The 18101-nt window shown below is 46.8% G+C and overlaps 1 protein-coding gene across 1 annotated transcript; it reads left to right on the top strand.

Moving 5' to 3' along the window:
- Positions 1-2643: 2643 nt before the first annotated feature.
- Positions 2644-16119, top strand: LOC142412557 (cyclin-dependent kinase inhibitor 1-like). The gene is given in 5 exon segments (XM_075508026.1): positions 2644-2727; positions 6796-7190; positions 7193-7237; positions 11332-11622; positions 13966-16119. Coding segments are annotated over 4 exon segments (510 nt in total). The 5' UTR covers positions 2644-2725; the 3' UTR covers positions 11400-11622; positions 13966-16119.
- The last annotated feature ends 1982 nt before the right edge of the window (positions 16120-18101 follow it).

The raw sequence follows: 18101 nt of genomic DNA, 5'->3' as shown, positions 1-18101 counted from the left end.
ATGAATTGCCTTTATAATCTTATGAAACCTCAGATCGTGATTGGAAACGGCTAAAAAGATGATTCACAGCATTTGGCACAAATATATACACGTGCCTAAGATAAGGCACATGATTACACGCAGCTATGCCAGAAACTGTATTATTAATTTGATCTTCCCCAAAAAAAAATCCAGTAAGAAAAGATGGAATTCTGTTTCCAAGGAGTTCAATTTTCTGTGAAACAAACTAAGCCCTAACATAAATGGCATTGCTACTTCCGTAGGAAATTACTTTACCTAGACTACAATAAAAACGAATGTTGCCAGCAAAACACACAGTTTCATAGTTTGTGATTTGACAAAGGAACAATCTCGAGAAAAAATTGCCTAAAACACGAGGTTTTCTTAAAAGATGAAGGACAACCAAAATGCACTTTGCCAGATGTAACAACATAGATAGAGGCAGGTTTTCTTAACATCTGAAATTGCCACTAAACCTTAAAAAAGAAAGCTCTCCTTTTGCAGCCTCGACACTGAAATGCTGGACTAGCGCAGGAGCACCTGCAGTGAAAATGGAGCAAAAAGGGTCTCCCCGTTCCACAGGTGGGAGGGCTGAGGGGGGGAATTTCAGCCCTCCACCAGCTACCAACGCCCAGTCTCCCACTGCAGAGTCCCAGTGGAGTCACTCCCCGTCTTGGGGTACTATGTTTTGCCGACGGTGGGTTTGGGTGTGCGGCAAGGGCACGCGGGGCAGCGGGTGGGTGCATGTAAGGATGCTATGAGGGGCTTGAGGGAGGGTTATATGGAGGCTGGAAAAAGCTGTGGGCTCCTCTGATGGGAAAGGCTCAACATTGTCCCCACACCATGGTTAAGCACGCCAGCTTCTGCAGCCGAAGGCAGACAAGGTGATGGCGTGGCCAGTGCTACCAGCGGGCTGCATCCCACCGTTGGCGGGGAGATGTGAGGGAACACCACCAGGCTCTGCTCTGCCCCCTCCTCGCTGCCGGGTTCGGCTGCAAGAGCTCTCCCACCCTGGGGACGGTCACGATCCACACGGAGATGCAAAACGCCGTGTCCAGTTTCCCCCACAGGCGTTTAAAGATGGTTTTGAAGGGGGAGATATAAAGCAAAGTTCTGGCATTGCCTTTGCAGGGGTAACGCTCAGGGGTGGAATATGAAAGTACAGTGGAAATCTTATACATTGGGGTGGGGGAAGATGGGAAAAAGGGCTCTGCTGCCTGAATTTAACAGCAGTCATGTTCTCATAGAATTAATATTTGTATCCCTTTCTCAGCCCAAGCCTTCACCTTTCTGATCGTTAATGATATTTTTCTGCCTGCTTTGTAAATAAACTAAAGAAAACCGCAGCCTTTCTCCAGTTCTTTCCTCTCTTCCTGCTCTTGAACATCAGTACAGAAACCCAGAGGAATAAAAACAAGCAGGCCTTTCAAATTCAGAAAGGGAAGCTCCAAAGACGGAGTTCCCCCAACGCTAACAAAACCCCTGCCTGCTTCTGCCTGTGTATCATAACCTGAAAAAGGGAGTAAATAATACAGACCTACCTTCCCACAAAGGGATTATTCAGCCTGCCTCACAAGTCTTCTGAGAGCAACTGGGAAATTAAAACATGAAAACAATTTACTTCTGTAGAAATGTGTTCAGTTTTGGGCCCCTCACTACAAGAGAGACATTGAGGGGCTGGAGCGTGTCCAGAGAAGGGCAACGAAGCTGGTGAAGGGTCTGGAGCACCAGTGTGATGAGGAGCGGCTGAGGGAACTGGGGTTGTTTAGCCTGGAGAAAAGGAGGCCGAGGGGAGACCTTATCGCTCTCTACAACTACCTGAAAGGAGGTTGTAGCCAGGTGGGGGTTGGTCTCTTCTCCCAGGTAACAAGTGATAGGACGAGAGGAAATGGCCTCAAGTTGTGCCAGGGGAGGTTTAGACTGGATTTTAGGAAATTTTACTTCACTGAAAGGGTTATCAAGCATTGGAACAGGCTGCCCAGGGAAGTGGTGGAGTCACCGTCCCTGGAAGAGTTCAAAAAACGTGTAGATGTGGCACTTCAGGACATGGTTTAGTAGGCATGGAGGCGCTGGGTTGACGGTTGGACTAGATGATCTTAGAGGTCTTTTCCAACCTTAATGATTCTATGATTCTATGAAATGCTAAATATTACTAAAACTCAGGAAAATACAGTGTCGATTATGATGATAGACAAACGTATGTGACCAAGCCTGGCCACGACTCTCCAGGCCGTGGACGGTTCATCAGCAGTACCTTCTTCATACCTCCCCTGGCGCAGAACACGAGCTCTCCCCCCGCCACGCACCACAAGAGTCACCACCGACATCTGCGGGCGCCCACGCTTCGGCTTCGGCACCGGCACCGGCACCGGCACCCACACCGGGAGGGGCCGAAGTGCCGCTGCAGCACCGCCCCCCGCCCCGCCCCGCCCCGCCCCGCCCCGCGGGCAGAGCCGCACGCGCCGTCGGGGACCGCGAGGCGGCGGCGGCGGCGCACGTGGCGCCGCAACGTGACGCCGCGGCCTGGACGGGCGCCCGCGCGCCTGGCCCCGCCCCGTCCCGGCGGCACGTGAGGTGGGGGCGGGGCCGCGCCACGAGCCCGGTGGCGCCGCACGGCCCCGGCGCCGGTCCCGGTCCCGGTCCCGGTCCCGGTCCCGGCCCCGGCCCCGGCCGCCTCCCCTCGCTCCCCGCCGCTGGCAGGGAGGTGGCAGTCGTGACGCCCCGCATGTAAGTGAGCTCCGGCCGGGAGCCCCGGCGCCGCCAGCCCCCGCGGCCGGGAGGGAGCGGGGGGAGCGGGACGGCCCCGGGGGCGAGGTTGCCGGTCCCGCTCGGTGTGGGGTGCGCACCCCCCGTTGCACGCTCACGCCCGCCGTGGGTGTAAGCAAGAGGCGGGGCGCGGCGGCCGGAGGGCATCCTCGAGGGGCAGAGCACCGTCCCCGCCGCCGCCCGTCCCCGCAGCCTCCCGGCGGCGCGGCGGGCTCGCCCGGCAGTGCCAGCGCCGGCACGGCGGGGGCCCTGCCAGCCCCGTCCCCGGGGGGAACCCCGCTGCTGGGGACGACTCCTCCGTGTGTCCTCCCGGTCCCCCTCCGCCGTGCGCGGGGCGAGCTCCCCCGGGACCGGATGGATCGCCGCCGGGGGCAGCACCGCGGTGAACGGCGCCCGGGCACCCGATGTCTGTGGTTGAAGGTTGCGGGAAATAAACCCCGTTCTTGCACACGCACCCCAGCCCTGTCACCTCCGCGCAGGGGGGGTGTGCGCTGGGGACGGGGGGTGGCACTCGGCCGCGCTGCCGGGGCAGCCAGCACCAGGGGAGGCAGAGAAGAGGCGCAAGGATTTAAAGGCGGGGACAGGGGCTGCGGCTCCCTCTGCACCGCGGAGGGACGGGGAGACCGTCTCTCGGCTGCAGTTTTAGAAAAGAATGGGTTCAAGGTGCCCGAGCACCTGCCAGCGGCAGGCGGTGTGTCTGAAAATAAGATTTATAGCTAGCAGCTTCCACTATCAACATCATTTAGGAAACAGACCTTCAGTGAAGGACTGAAGATGAAACATGCACAGCATTAATTCCCTTGCTTGTCGTCATCTTTTTTTTTTTTTACTTTTTAATTTTTTTTTTACTCACGCATACAGTTGGCAGTTCAGAAATGTGAGATAACATTCCCCTGGTAACTCTGGAAGTTTGATGCAAGGAGCGAGCACTGAACTGCCTAGGAAGCTTGTGTTTCTTCTCAACTCTCTCAAGCTAGCACAGAACTGGAGAGAAAACAGAAGTGGCCACTGCTAGCGCGGAGCTCCAGCCGTCAGCGTCGCTCCTGCATCTCGGCTCAGTACGGATGCGTGCGTGGATAGGCGTGAGCTTGACGGAACGCGGCTCGCAGCTCCTTCACAGGTGGCACAGAAACCATGGGTTAAGAAAGACAAGGACCCTACCAGTAATGTTTTTGCATTTCGGAAACATTCCGGTCTCGTTTTACGGGTGTTTTAATACACCCACGCAACTCAGGCTAAGCTGTGGGAATAGTGACGGTGCAGCTTTGGAGCCAAGACCTGGAAAGAATCCTGGAAAAAGCGAGGGGCCGCATCCTGGTTCTGCTGCGGTAAACTTGCACTGACTTCAGTAGGGCCAGGATTTCACCCTGGATGCGACCATAAATAATGGATACGGCAACAGGCAGTATATACACATGATGTAAGTTTGGAAGAGTTAGAAGCATTTGTGATTCATGACATAATTAAGAGCATTAGGAGGAAACTTTCCATAGGGAAAGGTTATTCTATAATTATCCTCTCTGCTGGCTTTTTATCTTCCTTTGAAACACCTGGAATTAGACAGTCTTAAAGACAAGGCACTGGATGCGCAGGCTGCGCTGGAATAGCCGTAATCATTAACAGAGCAAGGCAGAGTCTTTCTTTTCTGGTTCATTCCTGTGTGATACTAAAATATGCTATTAGGAAAGGCCATAGTTGTTTGAGAAATACCTCCTTTCTTCCTAACCCTGGTTCACTGATATCAAACAGTTCCTAATACATATGAGGAAGCTTTCTTAGAAAGAGGAATATTCCTGCAAAGCACTGTGTGTCCTTTCCTAAGACCTTTTGCCTTTTCCCAAGACCCGATTGCCTTTTCAGTGAACTCAGGTTAAGCTGCCCAGGGCTTGGCAGCAGATGAAGAAGCAGCAGAGCTGTGATCGTTATTAGCTATAGTGGCGGCCGGCACGCCGAGTATCCCGGCGGCTAAGGGCGAGGCTGCGCGCAACCCCGGGAAAAGTTTTGTGTGAAGTTTGGGGATTCTGGATGCCACCTAGAGGATTATCCTTGTCGTTGTGCTCTCGGCTGCTTTTCCTCAGGAAAAGTGCTTTCCTACCTTTCCTAGGCCCTGCAGGGAGCATCTGGTGGGCAGCTGCCAGCTTCGCTCCCGGTGGCAGCTGAGTGCTGAAGGCTCACGCCAAACGAGCTGGTGTAACCACACGGCACGGTGTGGTACCGCCGGAGGGACCTGGCTGGGGCCCAGGAGGCACCGTAGTCCTATCAGACCTAATGATCAGCCCCAGATGGTGTCCCAGACCGAACAGGGCTACTCTGTTTCCCATCCTGGAGCTCCATGGGAGACGTCAGCCTCCAGAGAACCACACCCAACATTCGGAAGTAAATCCATGCACCAGAAGGGCAACCCAGACCTGGCACCCTCTGGGTTAATTAACTGTGGTTGCGGGCCACGCGTTTGAAGGACGCTGGTTCAGAGCTGCTGAGGGCAAGGAATAAGGTTTACGAATGGATGCAGGAGCCAGTCCACCTCTTTGGACCTGCACTGCTCAGGTGTGTTACCAGCTGCAGAACTGACACTCAGCTTCCACCTAGGAGGAGGTAGCCACATCCCTCAGTATCTGAGTTTTCTGTGGCAGGCTATGTGCAGAACCATGTAAGAGCCAACAACACCCCGTTGCCGACAATGTCTTGATACCGGAGCCATCAAGTGACATTTTCAGAGTAGGCACTTGGGGTGTGATTGCGAGGGGATGCTCAGAGTTCACATGGATTAGATACAATGCTGCAAAGGTAATACGGGGGGGTGATTATACCAGTCACATCTGGGTTTGTGTCTGCTGCGGCTGAAGCACCTTTCGGGATGTTGGAGACCAAGCCTGAAGCTTGAGGTTCTGCAGGTGCTCTGCCGCTCTGACTGTCTACATGGTCTGTAGACAGATCACCGGTTGACCTCTTAGCTCTGTCCCCAAACTCTTTATGCCCTTCAGAATTCAGTAGTGCAACAAATCCAAAATTTGGCTGTTTACTAATTTTTCTGAGAGGTTTCTTCTTAGCCTGTCTGCTGCTACGCATCACAGCTTGTAAGAGGGGCTGAGTTTTGTGGATCCAGAGAGAGAAAGAATTGAATGACCTTTAAGATCTATTTTCAAGCTCTTCCAGAAATTAAAGACCTGGTGCAGGAATTAGTGGGTGAATGTATTTGGTATGTTTGTGCCCTTCTGGCGTATGAAATCTGCAAAATGCCCGATTTCTCTTCTCCGTCTTGCCGTGTCCCCACCTTAACGGCCAGAGGAGGGTGCAGACCCCATCTTTTCTGTCCCCATGCCAGCCTACCAAATGGGAAGTCCACCTACTGATGCTTGATTGGGATTTGCTATTGTAGGAAATACAGTGTTTTTGTCTGTGACTGGGACCATTTCTCAGGCAATTGCTTCAAGAAAAGGGAATGAAAATGTCAGGCAAGAAACAGGTGATTGCTCTGATCATCTTTAGCTTCCAACTTGGCTGACACTGCAAAACAAATGGTAAGAGTAGTCAGGAAAGAGATCCCACCTTCACTGTAAAATTAAACATCTCTTCTGTACTTTATTGATTGCCATCACCCTTTGTTGTCTTGGAAATTCTCCTTCTCAGGCCCTTTCCCTTGTTTCAGGTGATACACGTGGCTGTTTTCCCCAAGTACTACTTCTGTGCTTTCTGTCTTCTGCTGCACTACCTCAAGGGATGTTGTCCGCTTCCTCGTGCGTCTCTGTCCCCTTAGGGCAAGCCCTCACTCAGTGTACACTGAAAAGAGGGCGCACAAAAGAGGCGAGGGCTTTTCACCCTTCCCCATCCTTCTGTAGACAGATCCTATAGATGGGAATTCTCACTCTGGGCTGGAGATTGGGATAAATTTCTTTCAAAATAAGCCAAGATTTCCTGTAGCGGGATCAAAAGTATCTAGGTTTACTGCCACACTCCCCTTAAAGAGTATGCAGTGCCCACTAAACTGAGCATGCAAAGGGTGGCTAATGGTCTTTCTCTCCTTGGCAGGGAGTCAGTGCTATATACACTCGCCGGAGAGCAGCACTGGGCAGAAAAGATGGAGCGGAGGCCAGGGAAGACAACCCACGCCCAGAGGAACCTTTTTGGCCCTGTAGACCACGAGCAGCTGCGGCAGGACTTCCAGCATATGCTGCGCAACAGCATCGAGGGGGCCCGGCAGAAGTGGAACTTCGATTTCCTCCGGGACACGCCGGTGGAGGGGCTCCTGCAGTGGGAAGAGCTCGAGAGCCATGAGGTGCCCGCCTTCTACCACAGCTGTGTGGTGGGAGATGCTCGGAGACCACTGCAGCACTTGAACTGGCCCCTGGGCAGGGAGGACAAGAGTCACCACTTTGCCCAGGTGGCACTGACTGAGAAACCCAAAACTTCCAAGAAAACAGGGGCAAGAGGATCTTGGAAGGGAAGAAGAGAAGAGAGACATCTTTGACAGGTGTGTGAGACGCTGGTGTGGCTCAGATGATCAAACCTGGTCCCAGCAGCTGCTTAGAAATTCTCTGGTGGGCCCGTAAACCAGTCTTGCTTTAAGAAAGTGCAACCTTCAAAGAAGCGTCTGCAAGAGAAGGAAGGCACACTCTAAATCGATGGGCATGGGGCTTGTGTTTTTCAAAGGTGCTATGCCACAACCGCCCTCCTGGCCCTGGGGGTCTGTTTAGGACTTGTCACAGAGCAATAAGATAATGACCGCTTCTTGCAGGAGGATAGTTGGCATGGTTAGGAGGGTTAGACGCTTAAAAAGGCAGTCTAAGAAAAGTAGTGAGGTGATTTCTCAAACAGGAACCCAACAGGAAAACAGAGTTGCCCATCGGATGGGAGGTTTTGGTTTTTTGCTTGCTTACTGGTTTGGCTGTGTGCACCCTTTCCCGAGCGCAATAAGGAACACCATTCAGCCAGCTAAGCCCTAGGAGGAAGACCAGAAACCAGAGAAAGCAGCCAGGTCTCCTGCTAACTTCAGCTTGGATATTATACTTGGTGAAGGCATCCAGGAATTTTAAGGGCAAATCAATCTTAAACTTGGCCAGGCGGCAGAAAGGGCTAGGTTTTCAAATGCCTCTCACCAGAACTTGCTGCCAGATGTACAAAGGGAGTGGGTTTCAGCACCCGTAAAAGAGCTTTAGGTTTTTGAAAGTCCTCAGGATCCTGCATGTTAAGCTCTTCTGAACATCTGGCCCCTCATTTTCTCTTCTCAACGGGATTTGAGTTTGTTTGAAAAATCTAATCCCATATATTAGATTTCCCTTGTATGTATTGGGGTTTTGGTTTATCCTGACTGAGATTTTCAAGACGTAGACCAAGGATTTTCTTTTGGGAATTTGATGTGAGACACTAGCTTGAAATTGCCTAGAAGATAATTGAAGCTAAGGTTTCAGGAAACACTTTCTGAGCAGTGATGTTGATCTCGGTTAAGTCAGACAATAGACTAATTTGCTATTTGAGGGTATGAAACTTAATTGCTAGCGAGAGGTTCAGGAAGAGGTTGGAGATTAATGAACAGTGGAACATTGCACACTGGAGTACAGAGCAATGATATTTAATGAGTGCTCTTTTCTTCTCCAAAGCACTTTACAGCCATTAACTAATTAACAGTATAATTTACAGGTAGGAGTACAGAAGTGTAATTCAGAGCACAATGTTGTGATGGTTTGAGGGAACTGCTGTTCAATTGTAAATCTCTCACTAGGTGTGTGGGAGTAAATTATGCAGATATTTCCAGGGGATATTTTTCTTCTGTTTTGTTTTCCCCAGGCAAGAAACATTTCATCAGGGGATGTGGAAACCAAAATACCACACTGCACAGTTTTAACACTTTCCCATATGTGTTTTCGTAAGAGAAAACACTTTAGTCTAACAACAGTACCCTTCTCCCCAGGGAATCGGGGTGTGCGAGATGGGCCAGGAAAATCGTTTGCAGTCTTCTCTTTTGGTGAGGCATGGAGATCAGTCCCTCTCTCAGTCCTTCTCTCACAGGCACACACACACACATCTGCTAGCTGAAGGATGCATTAGAAGTTTCCCTCCAGCTGCAGGAACCTTGTCCCTCTGGGCACGACTGAAGGAATTCAGGCAGAACTGAGCCAGGGAAAGTGATACCTACTGATACAGTCTTACCCCATGCTTCCTCCCCTTCGCTCATCTTCTGCCATCCTGTGATGAAAGGTTAGTTTAGGATTAGGATCTGAGGTTGGATTTGAACCCAGTTATCTGCGTTCTGCTTTGGTCAACAAGAACACTGTAATGCTTTACGTTAAGATCCAACAATGTGCGTTTAATTTAGACTTTCAAAGACAGCTGTGGCCCATTAAATAAGTATCGATGTATTAAAAACCAACCGTGGGGTTTTGTGGGCAGTGGCGCCTCTAGAGTGGAAGGAGCAGAGGTTTTCCTGCTGCATTTGACTCCTCAGACACGCAGAGAGCTAACCAGTACAAAAGTAGATTTTCCCGTCTATCTCCCAGCCCTTTTATGTAGACTTACTCCATCTCCATTCTCTTTTTCGTTGTGGACCCAGTGTGGTTCTGCTCTGTTTTCTGGGAGAGCCTCAAATTCAAAAGCAGCTCAGATACAGGCTATAATCCTTTTTCACTTTTTCCTTTCTTCCCCCTCCCCACTAATCATGGTTGGCAAACCACGCCAGCTCTTCACTCCTCTTCTCTTCCAAACTTTTTGGCTTGCCTCAGTCAGATACACCTAGACTTTGGCTCTTCGGGAGACATTCATACATTCTTGCCTCCTTTGCAAAAGGTCAAAGAGAGAAAATTGGTAACAACCCTATGTTTTCACTAGCTGGTCTTACTTCTGAAGCAGGTAGTTCATGCAAGATGGCTGGGGAGACAATGGGGAGGAAAGGAAAGCAGGTATTTAGGTCGGTGTATTTAAACAACAGAAATCTTTCCCTCCTAGGTCCCTGTGGCCAGGCTTTCCTACTGACAGGCTGCAGGCAGCATCCTCCTCAGTACCTTACTTATGCCAGTGCAAGTGCACAGGGTCCCTTAGGCAAACCAGCCAATTTCCATGGACTCTGTTTAGCGTCTTAGATGGAGGCTAGATCATCTGAATATGGCTCTGGGGACTCTGCATCTCCCTGGCTTCTAAGAGCCTCTATCAGTTTTGAAACTAGGCTCCGTTATGTGGGCATCTGAGCAGTTGGGCTCTTGCTAAAATTCTTTACAGGCAGAAATGGGAATACCAACTATTTAAGTCTTTTCTGAATTTCATCTACTAAGCATAATTCCTAATGCATTTCTTTTCCCAAAATAAAATGAAGGATAGCTATATAGAAGTCTTTTAAATGGAAGAAATAAGTAGTAAGGATTACATTTGGTAATGTAAGCTTGTTTTTCTTACTGCTATTCCTTTCCTCTGCTGCTCCACTGAGACGCTACAGCAGGTTATAGTAATAGCGGGATTTGCTTTTCTACTGAGTTAGCAGTGCGTGCTGCTGCCCGGGAGAATATACTCTCCTTGGGATCACGTCCTGCTCCAGAAGTTTAACGTAGGGCTAGCTCAGGTACTGCTGCGCTCCATTGCACTGTGCCATGCAGACATATCCTTAAGGAAGTTGGCTGCAGGAATCTCCTTGCACAAACTTGGCTGTGAAAGCCTACAGAATTCCAGTCATCCCGCCAATAACGTTCTGCATTGAAATCAGTGCAAGACTTTATGCTGCTAGGACTCAATAGGTGTTGCCAATTTGACTATATAGAAAGCTCAGGTTTAAATATCATGGAGCCCACATCCTCAACTGAAATTGGAGCAAATTCAGTACTATGAATACAGACAATTTACACCAGGTGAATCCTATGAACTCTAAATACAAATACGCATATAGCTTCCATTTCAGCTAATTCTGCTTTATTTACCTGAAAAAAGTGTGTATTTTTTGTGCAAGTCTGGGAGGCAGAGAAGGAACTCATAGGGGAACTCCTGTGTTGTAATCATGGTTCTGTAATTAAGGTTGATTTGCATTTGCACCTGAAACAAAGATTCAACCACATGTACATATGAAAACGTAATGGGTGTTCTCCCCATGAGCCACAGTGCTTACTCTCTGAGCAAAGAATTGGTTATAATTCAGTGATGGTGCAAGGTTTTATGCAGTCCTCCTTGAATCTGCAGTTTGAGCTAATAAGCAGAAATAAAGTGCCCCATATATATAGTTCTTCTGACGTTATTTTGCAGAGTATTTTTTGTTATTTTTAAGGAGGGGAAAAAAAACCTTATTTCTGTCTGGAAAGCACTGCAGCCATGGATCTAAAAGTTGGATTGAAACGTCACATTGCTCAGCTTGCATAAGAGGGTCCAAAGTCTTTTGATCTCAACTGGATAAAAGCCAGCACATTTCCTTTGTTTTACTTGGTATTACATAGCTTTATGTGGAACATGCTAAAGATATTAGTTTTGTTCATTCACAAGCCGTGGAGAAGTCTAAATGACTTCTTCAACACAAAAATGAGATTTGAGAGATTTATTGAAAAGCAGCCATTATCAGTGTCGTAGCACTAATTCTGTTTATGTGTTGCTCTCCAGATTACTACTCGGCAAAGAAGCGAGTCAAAACGAATATGCAAGCTGCTGCAAAGAAGTCAACTTCTTGAAGGCAAGGAGAGGATTGCTCTGCACTGGAGAGGCTGGAAACATCTGCCAAGCTTCCTCAACCTTCAAAAACTGGGTGTGCAGGCTGCAGACACTTAGGGGCATCCCACAGAGATGTATTCTTGACAGCAGCAGTGAAAACAGAAAATACTTTCATTGGGATGGGGTCAGGCCAAATCAACTGGAATCACTTTGATGAGAAATTACTGGCCTTAAAAACCACTGGTAAGCAAGTTTGGACACTACAGAAATTGGCTAAGGCTAGCAGTTTCACGTGCATTAAAAATCACTGTACATGAGAAAGTGGTAAACAGTTAAAACAACTGTATACGTGTAATAATGTGCTTGGACAAGTCACTGTACAGTTGAAGTCTTTGATATTGTCACATCTTTATATACCCTCTTGTTTGGTTTTAGCAGGGTCGGCTTACCAAGTTTCACCATTTCAGCTTTACAGGTCTGACACACTAAAAAGAATTCCCAGCCCTTTCTGTGATTTTTTTTTTTTTCAGGTACAGAATTTTGTGCTTGCAACTATTCAGGGCATAAGTAACAGCGCTTGGGTGCCAAACATATATATTGCTGGGATGTAAATGGAGAAAGCTGAAATTATTTGGGAAAGTTTCCATTTATTTCAGCAGCCATTTTAGCCCTGTATGTCTGCTCCCCCCCCCCCCCCCCCCCACGAATTAGGTAGTTAAACTTACATAGTACAGGGAGAAATTTTCAGATATATTCTTGCATGTTTCAAGTCATTCCTGTTACCAGCTGGGCCAAATCCAGCCTTTATTTTGGGTTGTGCTGTTCCGTCTAGGTCTATGAGTTTGCACGGTGAAAAGGAAGCTAAAATTTGCTCTGCTTTTGTCCACGGTGTTGTAAAATACCTGCTGCTTGTAAGAACATAGTAAGAATGAGGGAGACGGTTTAGTTGCCATTTTGTGCTTTTTATTCATACTACTAATCTTTCTGTAAGAAAGGGCATTAATAACACGGAAATGTTACCCATGCAACAATCTTGGTGTTGCATGGACTGCTTTTCTATGGCATTTGTTAAACATATACTTTTCTATCACCTACTTTTTATTTCCCTTTCTTATTCCCCTGACTAGCTGGGATAATTGAGGTTTTACAGCACATAATAATCAGCAGGTAAACCAGAAAAAGAAACCTATAAAATATACGCTCTAAATTATACTGCTGCATATGGCCTTAAGATGCATGCAGTGTTTATTGAACTTATTTGGAAAGAGGTCTGTAAATGTCAGGTTTTTAGAATGACATGAGATGATGGACTGCTGCTTTTTGTCTCAAATCTCAACAAACTAAGGTTTCTCTTGGGTAGTAAAAATCAGTGTGCTCGTGTGTGTGTGTCAGGTGTACTCATGAGAAGTGCTGTAAGCAGGTCATACACCCTGCATTACATGCAACATCAGGAGGGTTGAGTGTGTTTCTTTTTTTCCCATTAAGAGCTACAAGTGTTTAGACATAAATAATAGTTGATTTTCCCCCAAATGGCACACGGCAGTGATTTTACTCTGTTTCTTTATGCTGAGGTAAAGATGCTCAGCACATTGCAGGGTCAGAGCCTGTTTCCAGCTACATACAAGAGTCGCGAGATGCGATTTTCCCTTCCGAATTTTTTATTTAGTTAGGAACAAACCTTGCTCCAGCTGATGTCAAAGGGAGTTTTACCCAAATGAAGCAGGGTGAGGGCCAGCCTGGCAACTGCTGCTCGCAGAGCCTTCAGTGTGTGGGCCAGGCCAGTCTGTTACACGCTCTTCAGCCTGCCGAGATGTAGCATAAAGGTGTGGGACTGGGCTTTTTGTATGTTTGCTTTTGTTTTTAATCTTTGCTTGTGATTAGAACAGTCTAATCTATTTTTATTTTTTAAAGTGTGGTGATTTTCTCTAATTAAGAAAAATTGCACAACTGTCTGTCCATGTGTTTGTGATTTTAAAGCAGACCAATGACATTGTGCACCTTTTTGGTTTGTAGCAAGGTTACTTACAGAATTACTTTCTGACCAGGGTGGCACAAGTTGTGCATAAAATCCCTAAAGTCAGCCATGCACGAGATTATCGTGAAGTAGCTGAGTCTTTTTCTTTCAAGGGGAAAAGGGATGCTTCTCTTTAGTAGGAGAAATAATGACTGTCATTGTACTGCTGTCCCAAAGAAACAAGAAAGGACCTTTTTTTGTTTTCATATTAATTCCAAAACAGCTCAGTACTTAAGCGTATATTTAAAAGGAAGTATCTGCCTTAGATGCTTTGTAATCAGGACACTATAATGTCATAGGAATTCGTAAAATAATTGTTTAAATTATCAATAACAGGTTTTGGATACCAATGCAGATATTGGCCTTAGAGTGGAATTTCAATATATTCAGACTGAAAGGTAGAGACCGTGGTTGAACATTCGGCCTGTCCATGTTTATAGCATCTTAATTAGCTGTGACTGTGACTGGGAGCTCAACGCTAGGGTAGAAAAGAGTTTTCTGCTGATTAGACAAGATGATTTCTTTCTGCCTGCTGATTATACATTTGTTAATGTTTTTTTTTTAAATGACAGAATATTGGAGATGAAGATAACACGGTAACACAGAAGAAGGTGGAGGAGAGGGAAATACTGTTTTCATACCAGTGTTTGAAATGGGAAATTCATATACTTGTACCAGAGGGCCTAATCCTCCCCTGGTGTACTCTGTATTACAGCTCCACTGGTCTGTGGTGGAACCACCTTCATTTACACCAGAGGAGAAGTGAGGCTGAGATGTTTTGCACTAGTCCTTTTACTCTACAGAATAAATGGACAAGCAGCTAACTGTGTAAAGCCATCGCCTCCTTTCTACGTACACGGGTTTTAAAAGATAAAGAAAAATGGTTTCTGCTATATTTTTTGTGTGACAGCCAAAAATAACAACAAACCTCTGATTAGTGTCTGAGCTTCATCATCACCAGGGTGGATAAAATATATCTGTGTTCCATTACCGTGCTGATGAGGAAACAGTGAAACGTGGAATATTTCATTATTTTGTTCAACTTGTGAATTGCACTTTCTTGTTTAACACAGCATGCACAAGGGCATATGTCAGTATGTAGCAAAGCTGTAATAATAATATTTTTATAATAGTAGGTGGGTCTAAAATATTCCTATTCTTGAAATGAGGCAGCAGACCTGATTGAAAAAGCAATACACTGAAGCTTTGGTCTGCTTCGTTCCCTGGGCATAAACAGTGTGTTGAACGTACCAAATTTAATCCTGTAAAAAAGCTGTTCGGGGCTTATTTGCTGACCTGTGAGTTTGATGGGCTGCAGGGGTCTATGGCCACCCATCAACCCCCAAAGCGGCACTTTCTCATAATGAGAAGCAAGTGCATGTGTTCAGACTTTGGGCATTAAGGACTGGGTAGCAGCACTGGTTTAAGGTCTTGTGCGGCTGTGTAAGGAGTACACAGCAGAAGGGAGACTGCGTCAGGAACCCACAGCATATTGTAACCTCGATATGCTGGTAAGTAGGTACAATTACGTCTACCTGAGCCCTCCTCCTTCCCCTTTTTTGAATATAAGCTGCATGTGTGACTCAGGGCCGTATATTACTCGACAGCCACAACCTAGCTTCCACTGATACCATGGCGTGACCAGCGTATACGTTAGGGAAATCAGCAGTTCAGATTTTTTCCATCCGAGATAAATGTGTCCCATGTGCAACACAACCTGAGCTGAAAATGGGAGAGAGCAAGTCCCAGAACACTTGTTTTATGTTTTGTACAAACATGGAAATAGTCTCTCAGGTGTGGATTATTTTATTAAATTCCTTTCAGCAGCAACTGGAGAAGGTTGTTTCACTTGGGCAAAAAAGCCAGGAAAACAGATTCTCCACGTGCTTCCAGTTATTTTCAGGGGGATGCAAATACAGCTTTCTTCGTCTAAAAGCAACTCCTCTGCAAACTATTCTGAAGTACCCTTCTGTAGGGTAGTATTGGTTTCCTGGAGAAGCTATCAACTTGCTACAGTAGATGCTTTATTATTTTACCATTATCTTTTGGATCCTTATTAATAGGCTTTGGGGGTGGGCCTTAATATCACAGAAGTATTTGGCTGGAAGGGAACCTGGGAAGTCACCTACTTCATCCCCTTGCACTAAAGCAGGATCGGGACTTGCTTATTCCAAAGCTTGCGAACTGCTGTGAGAAATTAATTGCTCTGTTCACATGGCAAATCTTAGGGGTGGCCAAGGTCGACAACGTTCCTCCTGAGATTCAGAGGGTCTGTGTTATACAGGGTGCTTTCTTTCAGGTATTCATTTTGCTTTGCTTGTTTTGCTGCAATGCTGTAGACACAGTTGGATTCCACATAGGCAAGCTGGTGTGTTGAACCATTTGGTTGTCAGATGTGGATATTTGCAATGTCATCAATAAATGCTGGTGTTTAAATATGTTTTAATAGCAAAAGAAGTTGAATTTTCTTCTTTTTAGGAAGGTTCTTCTTGTTTTGTTTCTGCACTGCTCTGACCTGGCCTCCCTACACTGATCCCCCTGTGCTGTTCCACTTTCTACAATTCATCACTTCCACGCACAAAATATTGGCTCGGGCTGTGGGGTAGTATAAGCTGAACTGACCTACAGCCCAGAAAATGTGTTTCTTCAGTGGGTATTTCATGGTTTCCCACTGAGGTGTCACAAACCATATAGGAGGAAACTTTTTTTTTTTCCCTTTCTTCATTTTCTGAGATTTTTTTTGCTTAGGAAATGCTGCCTCTCTTACTTTCAGCAATCTGTTCCCTTGGCAAGAAATACGACTATCAGGTGTTTAAAATTAAAGTTGTTAAAATCAAATTTGCAAAGGCAGGAGGGTTTGCCCCAGTGTCCTGGACATAGTCCAACTTTGGTAATTACGTCTCGCCTAACTAAATCCTTCTTGCAGTTTCATGGCATTCTTCCTGTCCCGCTGAAATCTGCTATGGAGAGCTGCTGTGACATGACATGTTAAACATCTGCCGTGTTTTTACCCAGAAGTGGCTGTGCTTCAATAGGAGATGAAGTGATTTATAATATATGGCATGCATACACGCAGATTTTTTTATTACAATGACTTCTACTGAACTGGAGGAGTTACTCAGGAGCAGCACTTCTGAAAAAAAATCCGTTCAGGAACTAAATATGGATTTAAAGGTCTGATTCTCTAGGTCCCTCGTTCAGATGATCTTTTCCAAACCCATCCCTTTCTCTTATAAGGAGGTGCTGAGAAGTGGCAGGTTCATGTGATCAGCTGTATTTATAGGATAATAACCTTCACTCTGCCCATTAATCCCCTTCATAAAGGCAAGGAGCATTCCAAAGCGCTAAGCAGCTTCAGCGGTCGGGGGGGTAAAACCACGTATGCACCTGCTAAATAAATATTTTCCCCGGCTTGGTAGGAACGTGACATTTCATCCCGTGCAATTACGTTGGCAAGAGGCCAAAGATGGGTGGTTCATCCCACTGCAACGCCGATGGGCCGAGGTAAACTGGTGTTTGGAAAGGAGGGCCCTGGGCAAGTGTTTTGCAGCACTGGCTGGGGACCTCTCGTGGTCCCTGAAACTTCAGGAGAGGATCCATGTACCAATGAAAACTATTTTCAAAATAAAAACCATGCATACTTCCACAGCATAGCAGCAAGGAGGCAAAATGGACAAAATACACAGATGTGCAAAGGTCAGCCTGGTGTTTTTGCTGCTGTAAATGAAACCGTTGTGGCAGCGGTAATATAATTGGCCTGCTGACTCATTTTCCTAAAAATTGAGGGGGTCCTTGGCATGAAGAAAGTGGAGAAGCGCTTTCATGATCCCATTGGAAAAGGGAAACTCACAGGATCAGGGTGGTGCATAGCGCTTGCTTCTGGTTTTAGAGAGTCAAACCATTTTACACTTTAAAATCATCATATTATACTGAGCAGAAAAACTTTATTATGAATATTTTTAAATCCCTGTCTCAGATATGTCCTTGGAGCTGGAGCCATGCCACTAAGTATGTGATGAATGAAATCTCTTTAAAACTCTGTGATAGGAAAACTCCCATTCTAATTGTTTCAGATCATCTGCATCCTGTGTTTGGTTACATGGGGTAATAGAGACCATCTGTCTCCTTTCTTTCCAGTATGTGGATGTGTATCTGTGTGCAAAGCTGTTTTCGCTGACGCAGTGCATAGACCCTCCCAAACGTGTGTGAAGAAAATGTGCGTACCCAGGAACGGCCAACCTTTCTGACCTTACAAGCCACGTATCAAATTCTTCATACAGCCAAGAACCACAAGACGCATGTTTTGGCGTGTCGAGGAAAGCGGGGAACTCCAAGAATTAATGGGAAATGCCGGCGACTCCCCTTTGCTCCCACCAGTCTATTGAGGCACTGGGCTGGGTCCCGGAGCAGCACGGGGATGCTGTTGTCGGCAGCAGCATCTGGTGCTGTCTCCCCTAAAGGGAAACGAGGGACGCTATCTGAACCTCTGTCCTTTATGAGTTTTATACAGCCCACTCATACACGGCTGTTGAGGCCATATAGATGCGTGTGCGCAAAATCTCGCTAGCGATATTGGGACCCTGTGAAACAGAGTTTTCGGGGCTAAGAGAGGAAGGATAGAGCTGGAGACGAAGGGTGGAGAGGCTCATGGTCTGCTGACTCATTTTCCTAAAAATTTAGGTGGTCCTTGGCATGAAGAAAGTGGAGA

Source organism: Mycteria americana, chromosome 1, assembly GCF_035582795.1.
Source record: "Mycteria americana isolate JAX WOST 10 ecotype Jacksonville Zoo and Gardens chromosome 1, USCA_MyAme_1.0, whole genome shotgun sequence".
NCBI classification, from domain to species: Eukaryota; Metazoa; Chordata; class Aves; order Ciconiiformes; family Ciconiidae; genus Mycteria; species Mycteria americana.
The sequence above is the reverse complement of the archived record's forward strand: the minus strand, read 5'-3'. Positions and strand labels throughout refer to the sequence as shown.